The sequence below is a fragment of the Cryptotermes secundus genome, unplaced genomic scaffold (genome assembly GCF_002891405.2).
Source record: "Cryptotermes secundus unplaced genomic scaffold, Csec_1.0 scaffold871, whole genome shotgun sequence".
In the NCBI taxonomy this organism is placed as follows: Eukaryota; Metazoa; Arthropoda; class Insecta; order Blattodea; family Kalotermitidae; genus Cryptotermes; species Cryptotermes secundus.
In genome coordinates, this window is record NW_019740663.1 from 588,496 (window position 1) to 609,417 (window position 20,922).

General features: G+C 42.1%; 1 protein-coding gene across 1 annotated transcript in view; it reads left to right on the top strand.

Moving 5' to 3' along the window:
• Positions 1–9,569: 9,569 nt before the first annotated feature.
• The window catches only part of LOC111872550, a gene marked incomplete at its 3' end in the record, with an annotated part of 14,227 nt that continues 2,874 nt past the window's right edge, over positions 9,570–20,922 (top strand). The window contains exons 1-3 of the mRNA XM_033754746.1: positions 9,570–9,674; positions 10,141–10,313; positions 17,497–17,571. Coding sequence (XP_033610637.1) covers positions 9,611–9,674; positions 10,141–10,313; positions 17,497–17,571 — 312 coding nt within the window. The remainder of the gene's footprint in view (positions 9,675–10,140; positions 10,314–17,496; positions 17,572–20,922) is intronic.

Here is a 20,922-nt window from a genome sequence, read left to right on the forward strand (position 1 = left end):
TGGCACCGTGTATGTGTGGTGTTAACCGACGTTTCGGAGGAACGTATCGCCTCCATCTTCAGGGTAGAAGAAAAAATATAAGAAATCAGCAAGCGAAGAGACCGTGAGAACCGGTAAAAGCAGACNGAAGATGGTCCGAATTTTTCATAGTCGGTCATAACTGTCGGCATTCCTGTCAGTTTCTCTATTGTTGTCTGCAAAATGAAGAAAACGAAGAATGTTTAGAAAACTGTCGTGTTTCATTGTTAGAGTAGAAAGGGGTGGCAAATTGTTCTACAGTCGACCAGTAGTCCTTCAGTGTGCCTCTAATGTCATTTCCCACTTGAATGATTTTTCCAAGAAACAGAAACATCTCGGAATCGGTCACGTCAGGCCGCGGAGAAGGTCCGTCTTTAAGTCTGTCTACGTGCTGTTGGTAGTACCTCTTCGTTTCTTCCACCAGCAGACGGATAATCCCTGCGAAGTAGAGCATGAAAACGCAGAAAGGGGTGGATCCTTATTTACGTGTGGAGCTTCATTGGTATTTAACCCCACAGCTCCACCGGAATAATTATTCACACACCTCCTGCCATGCTGGTGTGGTGGTCCCCAGGTTGCCGACGAAGATGATGCGTCTTCATCGGCTTCAATTTCTGATTCACTTTCTTCCTCGCCACTCTCAGAGTCATCGGTACAACAGTCTGAATCGGTGTCATTCATAAGCTGATTCTCAGTTTCAACGTCTTCCAAATAAGAGACCATGGTGGACAAATGAACACAACGCTAGCCTTGAACATTCTGACACTGCTGGGCTATATTTCAGAACAGAGTACTTCTTGTCTGGCTATACGAGATAATACACAATCAGTGTTTCTGTGTACGATTAGACATCGCCCACACTCGTGCATACCGAAAGGACCGTACGTACTGGAGAGTGAGGAACGAAAGCATAAACATCCGCCTCTGTTTCAACATAAGCTATACTTAGAATATGATGTCAGCAACAGGCATTTAGACTGCAGAAAGGTCATGTGCAGGAACTGTATGCATTCTTGTGCACAGACGTTCGAAATTGAGGGGAAAAAAATTTGGCATCAGTGTAATTTTTTTTTAGAGATTTTAAAATCAGTAAATTACAATAACTGATTCTATATTCTTTCTAGATAAAAAGCAGCGTTTATTTCGTTCGTTTATCACAAAAATTGTAGAAATCACAGCATTTTGAGTAACATGATTACAATTTTTATTACTCTACAATGGCGGGCATTTAAAAATGCCGGTCCCCAGGGTGATTTAAATATTTAAATTGCCGATCCGCAAAGTGTCAAATGCCTGAACAGATCGTCATGGAACTTTGTATGTATACTATCTCACACTAATCCTCAACGACAAAATTCACAAATCTCTTCCATCAGTAATATCATGATAATATCCTTTCAAACTGCTGAGGCAAAGACGTGGTATTCCTTCAAGTCCGTGTCATAGCTCAAGCGGTTAGTCGTTGGCTTTCCACTGCGGCTGCCCGCGGTTCGATCCCGGCGTCTGGTCAAGCGGGATTTGTGGTGGACAGTGTGGCACTGTGGTGGACTCCACCACGCACTTAGCGAATTAAAAAAAAATTAGTATTGCTTGAACACCTTTACCAATCTTCATGAAGCTTGGTATGTTTATCATGCCACCTGAACCCATCTCAGCAGCAGACTTTATAAATCCTCTCAGGAATAGCAACATTGAAGACTGTCGATTTTTTCGGGTAATAATATTATTTTTACTTGAATGGCTGAGCTGGTCATCATGAAGGATCATTTGTACATCCTGCCACCTGAAGCTATGAATGGCAAATTTTATAAATTCCTTCTATCAGTAACATCAGCTTTGCAGCATCTGAAATTTCTGATGTAAGAACCTCAGAATACTTGAATTCCAGAGAGGATAGTCGAGAAATTTATGACGTATATCACGTCACGTGAGTCCTGAGGCATACATCATGAACCCCACTCATCAGTAATGCCAAAATCGCAGCATCTTTAATTGGTGAGGCAGTAACCTTAATACTAGTTGATTGCTTAAATGGATTGTAATAAACCTTTGTGTGTATTTCATGCCACCTGAGGCCATCTTAATGGTGTACTTCACTCTCATCAGTTGTACAAAGACTGCAACATCTCAAAATGTATTTTTATTGACTTCTTCGGGCACACAGGCTAATGTCTCCTTATTTCTGTTAACATTTTTCATTGAAATGTTGAAGAGGATGAATTAGGACGACAAACAGCTGTGTGCTGCTCCAGAGTAGGGAGTTGGCAACCACTGGCCTAGTCAGTCAAGAAGTTACTGTTTAACATGAAATTACAGATAACTTTTATGTGACATTTGTTCTGATATTTGTTGCAGGTTTCCATAGGCATCTCTCACAATTTGTGGTATATTGCAATTATAATCCTGTTCCTGATTCTTCAGTTTGTGTTCATAAACGTGAGTTTCTTGAGATGTGGCATCAGATTCACTATTACTAAGCTATGCGTTAAATATTTAAATTAAATAATTAAAATAATTATAGTGTCACATATAATGCGTGGTTCCCATTTCTTTTGTCAACAAAGACACCTTAATTATTTTGAAAAACCAGTTTTTATTGTACTTATTTTTATTATTATTACTAATGTTGTTCTAGATTTATATTAAAATATCTCTTTCAACAACCCATGAGGAACCTGTGGTGGTCGAGAGACCATTGGAGAAGCCTTTGGAATTGACCCCACAGAGTACGTCACCCAAGCGTCAGAAGTGCCAGGGTTGCAGTTTCTGCAGCACATAAAAAAGTGAGTAGATTTCCTAGTCCATACTGCTAACCTAACCTAACATTAAAATAACATGTTCACGTGTGTTAGCATTAAGTAAATGTGGAAGCATGACAATTTTTTGTCGTCCTATCAAGATATTTAAAAGGCAATGTGAAATTTTCGGTGGATTTATCTTTTTAAACAGAAACCAATGAACAACTGTGGGGAGGCGGAAAGGAAGTGGAAGTATAGCTCCAAATACTTTTCAGCATACACCCATCTGAAGTCGAGATTTTGTGTACCAATGGTCCAGAGGGTGGATGGACCGGTTTCGATTTCTAGCATTGCGATATTTTACTCCTCTTCATGGAATCCGGACACTCTGGGGCCCATTCAGCCACCTACCCAGTGAGTACCAGTGGAGTCTGAATACTGAATCATCCATGTGAAGGTTGTGTAAATAGCATAAGTTGAAGTATCACATTCTAAGGTTGTTCAAATAGCATGAGCTTGCAATGTGACATGTGTGCCTCTGAATAACCGTTTGTGTGTGTAACCACTGTTGGTATTGCTGTTTTTAGTATTCTTTGTGTTTATATGACATGTTCCACATCCTACAGTCAATTGGCTAACTTTGGATGTATGGAATGCAATGTAAATGTAAATGTAAATGTAAATGCAAATCTCAGCTCAGCGTCTTTTTACAATATGACTCGAAAAATGTTGGAACGCGGTGTAGTAGTCAAACAGACTGTGATGACGAAGAGATACCGCTCAAATTCACGAGAGGGAGCAGCAAAGGATGCTCGCCGCCTATGTATAAACACAAGCAAGTAATCGCAAAAACCAGTTTAAGAGGAAAGAAGCTAGTGACTGACATTTCCGAAATTCAGACGACAGCTATAGTTACAATGCGGATCCCTGGGAGTAAACTGAAATTAATGGTAGCTCCTGAATAACTTAACGGCACATCTCCGTTCCTTTCTTCCAAGGGCTGTGGTTGCAACGTCTTTTTCTGTGGTATGTTGTTTCTTTCCTTCCCGTTTCCATTTTCCTGCCGATACATCCGCTCCCTCTTTAAGACCAGCTCGTCCCTAGCGGTTCACTGCTAATGTGCTAGGACATCCAGATGTATCGCCATCATCCAAAACTTTTCTTCCTTTCTCTCTTTTTATTTATATAGATTATTATTGCTAGTGGGGTGGGACTAAGTCCCTTGTACTGCGCCCATTTCTGGCCTATTGTACTAGCCCCAGATGATAGGTGAGGGTGATTGTGGAGCAATTGGTGGAATGAAGATTGGCAGAGGAAACCGAAGTACTCGGAGAAAACCTGCACCAGCGCCACTTTGTCCACCACAAATCCCACTTGACCAGACCCGGGATCAACCCCGGGCCGCCACGGTGGGAAGCCAGCGACTAACCCCTTGAGCTATGGCGCGGTCCTTTCTCTCTCTCTCTCTCTGTAGTGGGGGCCATGACTTCTGGAGTAGCCGGTGCTCCCACTTATCCGGTCACTGTTACTCCGTATGCAGTCTCTTTTTGCGTTTAGGAGGTGACCGACCCCTACACAAGGTCCAGTTCCTGATTGTCCGCAACCCAACCATTCGCTTGAACATCTCCAGTCTTGTAGTTTTCGTGAAATTCATGTCACAATTTCCCGTGGTTTCCACCTGTACCTTCTTCAGGTGTCGTTTTTTTTCAGATATCGTGGTCGTCCGCTGCCTAAGTCATTCACTCCGTTTCTACCTTGCAGCTGCTGTCTCAGGCCTCGGTCCCTTATGGCAGTGGTGCATTTCGGGCCTTTCCACAGTCTCCTCGAACGTCCCTCCTTTCAGGCTTCTTGGTGCGACATCATTTTTGTTTTGTCCCTTACGCCTGTGTCCTGCACAGCGTGTAATATTCTTTCTGGCTGCGGTCACTTCTTTCCGTGGGTCAGAATTTTTCTGAAGGTGTTCGTCTTGCGCCATGCCACTCTTGCACGGCTGGATAGCTTCCTGTAGGCGGCAGCCAACTTCCTCCGGGATCCACAAATTCCTCGGATCACATCCTTTGGCTCTCCACGTCGCCCTGCAGCTTGACTTCGGCCCCTTCGTCCTTTGACCGGTTTCATTAGGGCGCTTTCCTTGGGGACTTCTTGATACTCCTTTACGGACTGCATCATTCCTGGATCGGCCTAAATCTTCTCTATATCTGCCTCCGTCGCTTCGTGGCAGGCGGTCGTCTCTTTTCGGGTAGTCGGCCTCATTTCTTCTCGCCAGGCCCTCATCTCGGCCATCAGCTCCTTGTGACTGGTGTCCATTTTGGCCAGCAGAAGTTCCATCGTTCGTAGCATCTCCATAATGCGACAGTATAACACTTGTTGCACTTGTGAATTCAATAATTTGTCCTAAATTGTGGCGTGTTTAACATCGTAACCACTTTGTGACTCCATTTATAGCGTGTTTTGTATACTGAAGCGCCGTTCGGATTGGCAACTGGTTTATTAACAACCACTTGGTTACACACTCTCTCTTAATTACACTCAAATGCAGCTCAGATTTACGCACTCTCCAGTTCACCTTTGCACACGCATTAGGGTTGTCTGTCTTCCTCTAGTCGTTTCCTAGCAACGGATCTCCACACAGAAACTGTCACTTCAGATCACTCCAAATATTACACATTAGATGTTTCAATTACACTTGCAGCATCATTGTACCGTCGCACACACAAATACTTCTAAATCACACTTGACATCCTCACAGGGCGAACTTCTGTATCCCTGCTTCCACTTCGCTTGCTTCCGCTACTCTCAGATACTCCCGAATACTGATTAATACTGACATCATTTCTGCCGAATGCTCTCGTTATAGAGCTCCCGCACCGACCACGCATAAAACTTCGTATATTGTTGGAACTTGTTTACTGAGCGATTTTACCAGCAACGGAATCCATAGAAACTAGTTACGTGATAGCCACCACTGTTTCGTGACGTCACAGCCTAGCGTGGTGTGCTGTTTACTGAGCGTCGCGTAGCAACGAGCTGGTTGTGTGTATGTGACTTCACTCTCGGAAGCGCAGAAGTCACGTGACTCCTACTCACTAATGCAGCATGACGTCATCGCGCCTGCGCGGGAGTCTCCTTGAGCCCTTGTAAACTCAATGCTATTGGCGGGCAACATGTCCTACGTGATGTCATGAAAGGCATCACTGCTCCCGCAGTGTCCGGAGGCAAGTCTATTCATACAGAATGGCTTACGCCAGTACCGAGAGCACAGTAGGTAAGATGGTATGCTATCACACCACGAGCCCTTGCCCGGCCGGTAAGAAAGTATGCTATCATACCACCAGTCTTTGTGTACTGCTCCCTCCGAAAGAATCACTCTTTCAAATGAATAGCTATAAAAAATTTGCACCCCTGACCTCTTGTCTTGCATTCTTACTCTGTTGTTTTCTCTGAACTGGGTTTAATATCACTTTGCTCATATCCATCGGGAGGGTTATGAGTGAAGTGATATGAAATTCAGTTCCAAAACAAAAAACACAACAAAGTAAAAACCTCTGTAGTACAAGGGATCACCTTCCACCTCCTTCACCAGTGCCTGTAACTATGAATATTTAATTTACATAAATTCAACACCCCCTTACTGAAATGCGATGGACGTTGTAAAGTATTACATACGATAATTCTGTCTAGTAAAGCTGAAAGTAGGCAAACTTAAAATAAAATTTTTTCCATTAGAGATATTTGTATTCAACTTCATAACTTCACTCGCAACTGACACATGAAAACTACACAGAATATAGTTTTTCAGTTACATTACTGTTTTATAAATCATGTGCAGCAAGCAATAATACTGAGGTTTCCATTTATTATTCATTTCAGTAGTATGATGACACTCAAGAATCTGAAATACACTCTTTTCAACAGGATTAAGATTCACTCACTCATGGAACTGAGCCCTTCTTGAGAAACTGCCAATTGTGCAGCTACTCAAGGACTTCCCAGAATTTTATGGAATTCGACGGTTCATTACCTTGTTCACAAGAGCCCTCCACCGGTCCCTATCCTGAGCCAGATCAATCCACTTCATACCATTCCATCCTGTCTCTCTAAGATTAATTTTAATATTGTCCACCCACATACGTCGTGGTCTTCTCAGTGATCTATTTCCATCTGGCTTTTCCACCAATATCCTATATGCATTCCTGGTCTCCCCCATTGGTGCAACATGCCCTGTCCACCTCATCCTCCTTGACTTAATCATTCTAATTATACTTGGAGAAGAGTAAAAGTTATGAAGCTCCTCATTATGCAGTTTTCTCTAACCTCCTGTCACTTCATCTCTCGTCTGTCGAAATATTCTCCTCAACACCCTGTTCTCAAACACCCTCAGTCTGTGTTCCACCCTTAATGTCAGAGACCAAGTTTCACACCCATACAGGATCACAGGCACAGGATTGCATTTAAATAATATATGAAAAGAAATAAAATAATTGCAGAATTGTGACCTCATGATCCTGAAACATACTCATTTTTAATGTTGAAGCAGATGACCCGAACATTTTAAGTCAGTTATAAAGCAATGCCACTTCCTTCTTACCGATGCATAAACAAGGACCATGTGAGTCGGGAAACAATTTCCCATACAATTCTGAGCAGGAATATAATCAGTTCGACATAAAGCACAGAATGGACGCTGATCATCGTCTGAAAGTGAAGTTCTAATACAAAAGAACAAATTCCGTGGCCTGTAGTCCGCCGCTTGTCGGTGAGGTTAGTGATAACTTTATGGGGTAAAGGGAGTCGCGTGGGCAGCGCAACGGATACCCACAGCCATTAATGTCGATTTTATAGACCAGAGCTGCAGTTTCCTTGAAATAGCTCCTCAGTTATCCTAACGAGGCTGAGTGGACCCCGTTCCATACCCACTACTTCTTATAAAACCTGGTAGCGCCGGGAATCGAACCCGGGAATCTGTAGCAAGGAACTCTGACCACTGGACCACAGACGCGATCTGAAATTCTAATTTACTGTAAAAAGTTAAAAAAAAAGTAAAGCCATCCTTGTACCAAGCCGTGAAGGCCCATAGGGCTGTGAGACGTTGAGGGTCCCACATTATCTAGACAATCGGCTAAAGATGGCGGTAAGGTTGTCAGCCTACTCCCCAGGAAAATTATTTAATTAATTCCTGGTACTCATTTCTGTTAGTGGCTGAGTGAACCCACGAGCCATAGAGCGGCTGGAAGGATTAAGTCAATTGAAAAAATCCAATGACCTCATCGGGACTTGAACCCGCGACCTTCCGGCTTGTATCATAGTGCCTCAACCACTACGCTACCGCGTGCCCCGTTCTAATTTACTGAGATTTAAGAAACTTGTTTGAAAAGCGGAGAAGAGTTGGAGCTCAAGTTCAGGACAGGTTTCTTGTACATAGTCTCTAACTGCAGATGATGTTGATGTTAGCAATACAGTACAGTTAATTTCTTTGTTGGAATAAGCAACATGTAATAAACCCATTACACCATGAATTAAAACAAACATATCGTGCTGGAACCTTGTGAAATTTGAAGAATTTGACTTTTTCCTATCTACTGGATGGCATAAGCACCCAGAAGTTTTTGTTCTCTTCTTCATTTATACTGCAAGAAGCAATGCAAAATTATAAGACCATCATGATACCCCTTGAACTCCTTGATATTCTACAGGCAAACTTTGGGCTAAACCGAAAGTTGTAGAACATACAAACAAAATATGGTCTAGATGACAGTTCATCATAACCTCAAAAATTTTGGACTTGAAACAATTCTACATATTTCTAATTTAATTCGTTGTAATAAGCATAACATTTATATACACAAATAATATGTTTAACATGGAGATGTTACTTTGCGCGTAAATGTCTATTCCCGTTTCGCAACCACATCAAATCAAAATTCATGCTTACCGTAACCACATATAATCAAAGGCCATAACCACATATAATAGCATGAACTCAAATTGATTTTTTAAGGCTCTCTGATTGGTTGAATGCTGTGTATAATTTCTGCCTCCGCACAAAGTGGCAGTAGTTGCGCTCGTTGCCCCTTCTTCTTTGTTGGCGCTTAGAAGTGGATTGCATAACCTCGTTCACTGATGAGTATCATAGCAACCGACTATTTATCAAGCAAAATGTAAATCGTGATAACTCGTTCCACATCCCGTCGCCCAACAACGGGTTGACATGTCTCAATATGTACTATAATTAAGCATCTTGTAATTTTGTTTAATGAAATCCTAATTTTCAATGTGGTTAACAGTAGATATACGTCGAGTAAACAGTCGTTGCTAGGTAAAATCTAAAACAATATATGACTGTAGGATCCACTCACAATGGATCGAATGCTAACCAATCGCATGCTAGGAACCATTCGCTGCTTAGCAACAGCAAGTAAACAGTCGTTGCTACGTAAACTCTACAAGAATATACGCCTGTGAAACGCACCCAGAGTGGATCGAGTGACAGCCAATCACAGGCTAGAAACCAAATCGCTGCTTAGCAATGTCTGAGTGAACAGCCGGTGCTAGGTAACCCCTACAAGAATACAGACAGTTACGTGTTTTCTGTACGACCGACTCAAGGTTATGTGTGGAGATATATTAAGCGGGATTTTTTAGTTCTGTCAGTCTGACACCAAGACAGACAGACTGACTGACCGTCAGTTGCAACGTGACTCAGACTCAGACTCAGTTCCAGTTGATAGTTGCGTTTGAGTACAACGTTGAAAGTGTTAGTGTTCACTGTTGTTGTTACTAATCTCCAGCCAACAATCAGTTCAGCAAGTTTTTGTGTCTTCATACATAGACAACCAACAATTGTTTGTTTCAAGATGAACTTGACAAGGGGAAAATTGTTGATCATAGTTTTATTCGTCCTGACATTGAAAACCCTCGGTAAGTGTTTGAAATATGTATACATCCGTACTCTTACAGTATTTATCAGAATTTCAGGCGAAAAAATCTAGTCAGGGCTGGCGAAACTTTTGAAAATACGTCCGAACTGTTGTTTCTTTTCCGAGGATTTCATACACCAGCCTATTTTAGTGTAGTAATATTGATCGTGAAAATATAGATAAAGCTATCCCTGTAACAGGCTGTGGACTCCCACATCGTCGTGAGATGCGGAGGCTCCCACATTTTCTAGACAATCGGCTCATAGATGGCGGTGAGGTTGTTAGCCTTACGCTCCGGTCGCCTTTTACCCCGAAGAATATTCCTGGTACTCATTTTTGTTAGGGGCTGAGTCGACCTCAGGGCCATAATAAAGCTGGAAGAAATAGGTCAACTGAAAATTTCCAACTCATCGCCACGATTATCGTTCATGCTTGCAGTAGATCTTGGTAATTTCAATTTATTTCAGCTGCTAGCAGTCATTTATGTGATGTGTGTAGTGAAGATATTGTGGCGGAAGACGACCTCTGCACGGACTATTCAACTGCCGGATCGTGTCGGTTCGACCAGCCTGTCTGCACCGGGGAGCCATGGGAAGATGGTTTCGCAGAAGAATTCGACTACTCCTGTTCCCAGGAAGAGGTAATGCTAGAAGTACATGAAATATCAGAGACTCAGTAACTTATATATAGACTAGTTCAGTGCTTGTCAACCCGTTTTTCTTTCTTCCTTTGTTTTATTCCTTCTATGTTTCTTTATTTATTTCCTTCTCTCTTTCTCTCTTATTTCTAACCTCTTTTCCTGCGCCCGTCAGTAATACTAACATTACAGGGTTTCAAATTTCTGATGCTTCAACTCCTGCTCTAGTCTTCATGACACATACTTCAACGGCATTCTCCATATGTTCCTTCGATAAGTAGTACCAACATTATGGCCTCTCAGATTGTTGGGGTAATATCAGTATGTTACTTAACACTCTGCGGACCGGTGACATATTTTTATGCCCAGCACTTTTAAACGTGGCGGACCGGTGGCATATTATGACTTTAGGACATGTTATGTTGAAACACACTATACCTTGCACTGGCGCCAGGCAGACGCATGACTGGTGCGTGATAGACCTCTTGAATGTTTGCTTCGTAGTCAGTAACATGACCCCGCTGTTTATGACCCAACTGTTTTCCTTTCTCACTCCAAAAGAAAATGCCTTTGTTCATCCTCCAGCTGCATACACCAGGCAGGAATTTACTAGTGCAAAATGGATCAAGGTCGGAAGAGGTTGAGGTCCAAGCGTTTTCCCGGAGAACAAGAAATATCTGATGAGCTGACGTCCCTTGTAAGTCTGCTAGTGATAGCGACTCACAATCTGATAGTGAGTGTGGCAGGGGCGAACAAAAAATTGTGGCCACAGACAGTGAAAGTGAAAGTGACAGCAGCTCTGACGAAAGTGCGGGTAGAAACATTGTGGGGACATCTTTTGGCTTATTTTGGACTTCACCCATCGTCTGGTATGTAAAAGATAAAAAGACAAAAAACCACGACGTTTCGGAGACTGGATCTGTCTCCGTCTTCAGGTGGATAGGGAAGGATAAACCTACTCAGTTGGGCCCCTTAGAAAGAGCTAGTCTCAATCACTGGACAAACCCCGGTGTGTAGAAAAAACAACCTATTAACAACCGACAGCCGGTTCCATCAGTGGGAGGAAAGGATAAAATCACAGTAAAAACACGATAGAAAATTTGTGCCAAGCATGCACTTGTCAACAATGTAAGGAAACAGAAGTATAGGTTATATTCCATGAAATCAGTTAAAAACGAAATTAAAAACTGGATAATGCATGCCTAATCTGCGTGGATAAATAATCGTGCCACCATGGCGACTTTCGGGAATCAGACTAATCCCCGGAACAAAACTTGCAGGAGTAATGGAACCACTAATATTCATAAAATTGCATTTTTGATTTGTTAACCTCTTCATTGATGAGGGGGATCCATATGGGAGAAATATCCAAACTGGGTTGGCTGAACGGATTGGATGAACATGCCATATGAGCTGATTCTTTGTATTTTCTGTATCTGCTGTTGCTTTCAACCTCCAAGATCCTAGCTTCATCCCAGCTTACCCTGTGACCTTCTTCATATGCATGCTGAGCCAACCTGGATTTCTCTAGAAGACCCTGCTTGAGATTGTGCTTGTGTTCACGGATTCGAACAGCCAGTAGTCTGCCTATTTCACCAATGTAGCTTCTACCACATTGACTGGGAATGCTATAGACGCACTGTGCCGTCTGTTGAGGAACCCTTTTTGGTCTCGTACTCACGAGCGAAGATCGTAAAGTGTGAAACTAGGATCTTGGAGGTTGAAAGCAACAGCAGATACAGAAAATACAAAGAATCAGCTCATATGGCATGTTCGTCCAATCCGTTCAGCCAACCCAGTTTGGATATTTCTCCTATATGGATCCCCCTCATCAATGAAGAGGTTAACAAATCAAAAATGAAATTTTATGAATATTAGTGGTTCCACTACTCCTGCAAGTTTTGTTCCGGGGATTAGTCTGATTCCCGGAAGTCGCCATGGTGGCACGATTCTTTATCCACGCAGATTAGGCATGCATTATCCAGTTTTTAATTTCGTTTTTAACTGAATTCATGGAATATAACCTATACTTCTGTTTCTTTACATTGTTGACAAGTGCATGCTTGGCACAAATTTTCTATCATGTTTTTACTGTGATTTTATCCTTTCCTCCCACTGATGGAACCGGTTGTCGGTTGTTAATAGGTTGTTTTCCTACAGACCGGGGTTTGTCCAGTGATTGAGACTAACTCTTTGTAAGGGGCCCAACTGAGTAGGTTTATCCTTCCCTATCCACCTGAAGACGGAGACAGATCCAGTCTCCGAAACGTCGTGGTTTTTTGTCTTTTTATCTTTTACATACCAGACGATGGGTGAAGTCCAAAATAAGCCAAAAGAAGCACAGTATACACCATCGTCAGAATCCTTTCAAGTCTTTCCAATTGCGGGGACAGCCACATGGGGAAAAGCAGACAAAAAGCCTGATTTGGGACAGTTTACTGGAAATTCAGGGGTGAAGCAAATTCCATCGGACACAATGCAAGTTTCTGAAGTAGCGTAACTGTTTTTCCACAATTCACAATTCGAGCATGGTTGGTGTTCAAAGGAGACATGGACAGGTAAAGAAGCCTGTTTGTATTTCCGAGTATAATATGTTCATGAAGGGAGTTGATAGAGCCGAAGAGTACTTGGCCCATTATTCTCTTCCTTGGAAACCAATAAAGTGGACAAAGAAAGTTGCCTTGTGGCTTATAAATTGTGCCATTTTCAATTCATTTTTTGTTTTAAAAAATCTAAACCCTCGTTCAAAATTGAAATACAAGGCATTTCTGCTGAATGTGGTAAAAGCCTGGGCTACAGACCACACGGTAGCGGCAGAACCGGCGGCAGACACAGTCTTAGTACGACCAGGGCCGTCTACTCCCACCCCACATGGGCCTCATTTTGACCCCCGTGGGCGACTCTCGGGTGATATGCGGAAACATACCCTTGTGAAAATTGTGAAGCGTGAACATGCCAAGTGGAAGCAGCCTTCTAGGCGATGTCGTGTTTGCACAGTACACAATAAAAGGTGTATGACTGTCTACATGTGCAAGTTCTGTGCAATGCCACTTCACAAATGGTAATGTTTCGAGAAATATCACACTCTCAAGCACTTCTAGGAGCATTGGTAAGTGTTCTCCAAAAATTTTAGTTCATAAAATTAATTAGGAGATTTTATATTAATTTTTAAAGTGAACAGTGCACAAGTTAGGGTAGTAGATACTGTCACCATACGGCGTCATTTAAAGTACAGCCGAGTGGCCGTGCGTAACCATATGGGTACCCGCAATCCACGCGTGCGCATAGTGTTTTAAAATCTTTTTTAAGATGGAAATTCTTGTTCTACTTACACTATTTTTGGACACTAGCTTTATAAGTAGACTGTCTTCCCTCCTGCGTCATCTAGCTGAATGTTGCTTCGTGTGGAACAGTTGGAAACATCCGGAAATGCAGAGTCAAATGTCGCACTTCACGCACTTGGTCCGGATGTTACTTCGTTTCCCACCCGAAGAGCATACACGACATCTCAATCTCGTCTTACAGGAAGTCGGCCAGTGATGTCGACTTGCCTCCTATAATCGAGATATCGCCGATGACACAGCAGGAGGTCGACCCCTGGACCGTTGAGGGCGAGGTGGACCCCTTGCAGCATGTTCCACCATGTTCCGCAAAAGGGCGAGACGAAATTCTCTGTGCGACAATTTCGCGCCACAGGATGACAACAGGATGAAACTGTTCAGAATCGTCAGATCCAAGAGATGGAAAAATAGTTTATTTGTCCATTTCCAGGTTCGACGACTGATGCTGTAACTGTTTGCCATTCTGTCCGCTTTGTCGACATAACCCATGTGCTTGTTGTAGTCAGCAACAATTGCTGGCTTGGTGGAATTTCCGTGCTCATCACAGAAACTGCCTTCTGCTGGAGGACAGTGCATGTCTGTCAACATATGAACGTCACGTTTGTCCTTCCAAACTAGTGCCGTCAAGTTCCGTCTCACCCTAACAGGAATGTCACCTTTCTTCAGTCGAAATTGTCTTCGTCGAAAATTGTCAGGCAAGCCCTTCCGATTAGGCCTGAGTGTCCCACAGCACGTTATATCCTTTGTCATCAGTTCGTCAAACAAGTCTGATGACGAAAAGAAATTGTCCATATACAGTTTCTGAACTACGCCCTCAATACTTCTGCATAGGTCCCTAACTGTAGCGTGCGTGGCTGTCAATTATCTCGTCTATGGCCAAATGTTCGGAAGGGTTATAATATTTTTCATATGCGTCATTGTATGCCCGCCCTTTTCTTCTCTCACCGTTCCTCTTGTTGTGCGATGCGATGCAACTTCCAGCCTCACCTTACCTGTTGCAGCGCCGCTCGTCTTCTCCTTGTTGTAGCACTCTTTAATTTCTCAGGGTTTTTTTTATGCTAGCCAGTAGGTAGGGCAAGGAGTTCTATCCTCAGGATCGCATACAGGACCTTAACTCAGAAGAGCACAGGGAAGCGATCAAATGCACACGTACAACATGATTCTGGTTTATTGTGGCACCATTTCTTTGATAACCGTTCACACTTATCACTACAACACGTACATTAATATGACAGTTAAATGACTCTTGCTTATTCGCAAACTCTCCTGTTAATTTATTTATTTCTTTATTTACTTATACTTGGCTGAATCCTTTGTTTTTAGATTTAGATGATGTAATTTCCGGTCCGTGCACAAAGTAACATAGTAACAGAGTCCTTTGTTTGAATTTGGAAGAACGTAAGTTTACGTCCGTGCACACCAACGAATCGTAACCGACTGACTTTCAAAACCGACGCTCTGGATAGCGATACATAAACAGGTCTATGTCCATCTACTATTCCTTAATGTAACCTACTATTTTATAATACTCATAACTAAATAAAATAAAAAAAAATAAATGGAGGGCGGCATTGGACGATTATAATTGAGAGTGTCGAAGATGGTCCGAATTTTTCATAGTCGGTCATAACTGTCGGCATTCCTGTCAGTTTCTCTATTGTTGTCTGCAAAATGAAGAAAACGAAGAATGTTTAGAAAACTGTCGTGTTTCATTGTTAGAGTAGAAAGGGGTGGCAAATTGTTCTACAGTCGACCAGTAGTCCTTCAGTGTGCCTCTAATGTCATTTCCCACTTGAATGATTTTTCCAAGAAACAGAAACATCTCGGAATCGGTCACGTCAGGCCGCGGAGAAGGTCCGTCTTTAAGTCTGTCTACGTGCTGTTGGTAGTACCTCTTCGTTTCTTCCACCAGCAGACGGATAATCCCTGCGAAGTAGAGCATGAAAACGCAGAAAGGGGTGGATCCTTATTTACGTGTGGAGCTTCATTGGTATTTAACCCCACAGCTCCACCGGAATAATTATTCACACACCTCCTGCCATGCTGGTGTGGTGGTCCCCAGGTTGCCGACGAAGATGATGCGTCTTCATCGGCTTCAATTTCTGATTCACTTTCTTCCTCGCCACTCTCAGAGTCATCGGTACAACAGTCTGAATCGGTGTCATTCATAAGCTGATTCTCAGTTTCAACGTCTTCCAAATAAGAGACCATGGTGGACAAATGAACACAACGCTAGCCTTGAACATTCTGACACTGCTGGGCTATATTTCAGAACAGAGTACTTCTTGTCTGGCTATACGAGATAATACACAATCAGTGTTTCTGTGTACGATTAGACATCGCCCACACTCGTGCATACCGAAAGGACCGTACGTACTGGAGAGTGAGGAACGAAAGCATAAACATCCGCCTCTGTTTCAACATAAGCTATACTTAGAATATGATGTCAGCAACAGGCATTTAGACTGCAGAAAGGTCATGTGCAGGAACTGTATGCATTCTTGTGCACAGACGTTCGAAATTGAGGGGAAAAAAATTTGGCATCAGTGTAATTTTTTTTTAGAGATTTTAAAATCAGTAAATTACAATAACTGATTCTATATTCTTTCTAGATAAAAAGCAGCGTTTATTTCGTTCGTTTATCACAAAAATTGTAGAAATCACAGCATTTTGAGTAACATGATTACAATTTTTATTACTCTACAATGGCGGGCATTTAAAAATGCCGGTCCCCAGGGTGATTTAAATATTTAAATTGCCGATCCGCAAAGTGTCAAATGCCTGAACAGATCGTCATGGAACTTTGTATGTATACTATCTCACACTAATCCTCAACGACAAAATTCACAAATCTCTTCCATCAGTAATATCATGATAATATCCTTTCAAACTGCTGAGGCAAAGACGTGGTATTCCTTCAAGTCCGTGTCATAGCTCAAGCGGTTAGTCGTTGGCTTTCCACTGCGGCTGCCCGCGGTTCGATCCCGGCGTCTGGTCAAGCGGGATTTGTGGTGGACAGTGTGGCACTGTGGTGGACTCCACCACGCACTTAGCGAATTAAAAAAAAATTAGTATTGCTTGAACACCTTTACCAATCTTCATGAAGCTTGGTATGTTTATCATGCCATCCGAACCCATCTCAGCAGCAGACTTTATAAATACTATCAGGAATAGCAACATTGAAGACTGTCGATTTTTTCGGGTAATAATATTATTTTTACTTGAATGGCTGAGCTGGTCATCATGAAGGATCATTTGTACATCCTGCCACCTGAAGCTATCTCAATGGCAAATTTTGTAAATTCCTTCTATCAGTAACATCAGCTTTGCAGCATCTGAACTTTCTGATGTAAGAACCTCAGAATACTTGAATTCCAGAGAGGATAGTCGAGAAATTTATGACGTATATCACGTCACGTGAGTCCTGAGGCATACATCATGAACCCCACTCATCAGTAATGCCAAAATCGCAGCATCTTTGATTGGTGAGGCAGTAACCTTAATACTAGTTGATTGCTTATGTGGATTGTAATAAACCTTTGTGTGTATTTGATGCCACCTGAGGCCATCTGAATGGTGTACTTCACTCTCATCAGTTGTACAAAGGCTGCAACATCTCAAAATGTATTTTTATTGACTTCTTTGGGCACTCAAGCTAATGTCTCCTTATTTCTGTTAACATTTTTCATTGAAATGTTGAAGAGGAGGAATTAGGAAGACAAACAGCTGTGTGCTGCTCCAGAGTAGGGAGTTGGCAACCACTGGCCTAGTCAGTCAAGAAGTTACTGTTTAACATAAAATTACAGATAACTTTTATGTGACATTTGTTCTGATATTTGTTGCAGGATTCGACAAAACAACCTTCCCCTGAAGCGGGAGCTGTAATCGCGTTGATCCTTATTTTAGTCTTAGTTGGATGGGTGAGTTTCTTGAGACTCGTCTCCACATTCACTCTCACTTAGTTGTGTGATGAAGGAATAAGTGTTGCTGTTTGATTCGTAGGAGAAGGGAACATTTTTATCCTTTCCATATTGTCCAACTTGTTCTGGGGCCCACCAAATCTCCAGAGAAGATCAGTAAAATCTTCTCTTAAGATAGTTGGTTCCCCAGATGAAATTGGAACTGGATAAGGCCCTGATACATGTTAGAATCTTTACTGCTTTAGAAGCAAAGAGGTTTATTTTACTGAAATCCCTTGAAGTTGCAATTGGGTGGTACATAATTTGAATCTCAATCAGGATACCAGCTGAGATGACCAAGATTTACGGCGTTTTCCTTAGTACCTCTATAGAAATAAGGAGATAGTGCCCCATTTAGGCCATGGCATCATCAAGTACGTGCTACATTTCAGTTCTTCTGTGTATCATCCAACCATTTGATGCTATGCTGTGTGTAAGCCTATAAGCGTTCTAAATAACCTAAAAATCCAGTACTTTAGTCAGCTTGGAAAGTTGAAACTATTAATTTATTTTCAGAGAATAACCTATCCTGTATGTATGTACTTTATGCCTTTAATCTACGGGCTTTTACATTGCCGTCAGCCCTCTGTGGACGGAATTTAAATGGCCGTAAGTCGTTCACATTACAGACTTTCAGAAAAAAAAAAAAACATATTTTCCGTCCTATGCACATAGGAATACGAACTAAAAACAACCTGAAAGACAATATAATTTTCTACAGAAGAGCAATTTTTGCAAATGAAAATTAACTGTGATTATTTTGTCATGAAATGCAAAATATAATCTTTATTATTCATTCATTCATCAGTAATCTGTCAGACGACAGGTCCACAGTCTCTTCCAAAACAGTTCCTCCACTTAATGCGATCTAGAGCTTTCTCCTTCAAATGAGAATATCCTCTTCTGTCCCCAAGGTCATCCAGCATCTTCTTACGTCTTCTTGTGACTTCTATCCGCCCTTCTATCTTCGTATACATGGTATCTCTGTTTTTGGAAAGAGACTATCCAGGAAAAGTGATAATGTGGTAGTTTTTCCATTTGCTTTCCACATCGCAGTACAACAGCCGTGGTCACGCCTGTTGCTATACGAACTTGAACCATCTCGAACATCAGTTGCTCTGTGCTTCAAGTCGCTGCTGATGAGGCTGCTTTCGGCATCAGTTTTTGGTTTTTGGTGTCTCTCTTCGTCTGATGCCTACCCTTTGACCTGTCCAGCAAGGGATGCCCCGCCAGTAGCTACGCTACCGCTGGTATAGCTCTCAGGGTCCTTGGCATACTCAAACCCCCTCACCACAATCTTTATTATATATGTTATGAAATTCCAAACGACTTACCCGTAGTTTTTTCTTCAGTCTTTAGACATGACGATTTTGTAAATATAATCACAATATATACAATAATATTTTGTTCAGAATGTATGCGAGTTTGAACTGCGCCACTTCACATTTTACGCTACCTCGAGCTTTGACGCGCGTGTACCACTTCTTGAAGCAGTCCACGACACACAGCCCAACATCACAATCTTTACAATAGAAGAGGTGCTCCTGCTTTTCTTATTTAGCGAACATACTCAACAACGTCTTTGTTTCCCTTTGATTGGCCAGTGTTTTTAATGTACCACCTCCTGTAGACTCAGTTGGGCCCCAGATGAACTTGGCCTCCCCCGAGAGACGCTACTGACCGTGATATTCACCTCGCGCGATTGAAGAATCATCTCGGGGAAGTGGGTCTCCAACAATATCGAACAAATTATATTGATTGACAAAGCGACACTCTCACCTGTTAGTAGTACTCGCAAAATAATGATGCACTGTAATTATAATACTAGTCGAAAACAGTGCCAATCCGACACTGATACCGAAAGTCACAGCGATGAAGATGCCTTTTACTCAAAAAGTAATACTGGCTCAGTGGGTTTATACCTCTTCCGAGGTACAAAATAAAGATGATATGTAAAGAAATATATGACAATCCGACACTGACTTCCTAACTGATAATTCGCTACTAAAAACCAATCCTTGAAAACGTCACACTTCCTTGAAAGCTCTAGAAGCACTAACATGTGAGCACAGATGAATATTTACTCCTCAGTTCTCAAAACAAAGCTGGGCTCTATTTGGCTGACCAGGTCATAAACAGTCATATCTAAACGTAAATAATATCAAAGCCAGTACCGCGATAAACGATTTCATTGTTCAGTGCTAACGAATGAACCATTGACATGAACTTGCCGGGGTTTTTGGTTTCAAACCAAAGATCAAACTGTCAGCACTCCCAGAGGGAGCACGTGTCCTGCGTTAGACATATCTAACATTCGGCCACGGCGGGGTGTTGCTTGCTGTTAGATATATCTAACATTCCTACGTTAAAGGCTATGAGGAATTCTAGTTTGTGGTCTATGCTAAAATTAATTTATTAAGTTCACACCTGAATACCACACAGAAAAACAATTGTCACTGGTAAGGTGGTTGGGCCCAAAGTACACGCAGAGAAAATTAGTGCGGCCATAACTTTCACGTAGGTACATGTTTTATAACCAGAATGCAGGACAACTTATTTTATGGGTTTTTTTTAATTAACTGCGTATTTACAATCTGCTCTCTTTGTGGAGCATTAAGTAAATCTGTGGGTGAGTGGCATGAGTGGAGCATTCATCCTCCGATGAATCCCCTATCGGTCTTGTAGATGGATAATATTGGTTTCCGTGTCTTCAGCGGGTTCGGGGAGGTCAGTAGGCCATTGTCGTTCTAGTCTCCTTGGCACCTTTGGCGGAGTATTCAGGGCCGCTATGAGTTTGTTGCTATGTCCATCTAGCCGTGCGCTGTATAGTCTCGACAGTCTGCGGATCTCGTCACTGACGAAAGGAGTTTGGAGGTCGTTGTGAAGAGTTAAGTTGGACACATACCAGGGTGCATCTGCGACTGCTCGTAGGATTTTTGACTGTATTCTCTGTATGATTTTTGTGTGTGACAGTTTAGCACAACCCCACAGTTGGATCCCGTAGGTCCATATTGGTTTGATGATGCATTTGTATAGGAGTAGTTTGTTGTTCATGGACAGTTTAGATTTTTGTCCCAGGAGCCAAGACATTTCCTTTAGTTTTAGGTTTATCTGCTGTCGTTTGGTTTTGATATGCTTATGCCATGTCAATTTCTGGTCTAAGTGTAGACCTAGATATTTCACTTCGTTTTTAACTGGTATGGGAATGTTGTTTATCGATACCTGTGGGCATACTATTCGTCTTGTTGTGAAGGTAATGTGGACCGATTTGTTCTGGTTTATGTTGATCTGCCAGTTGTGAAACCAGTGCTG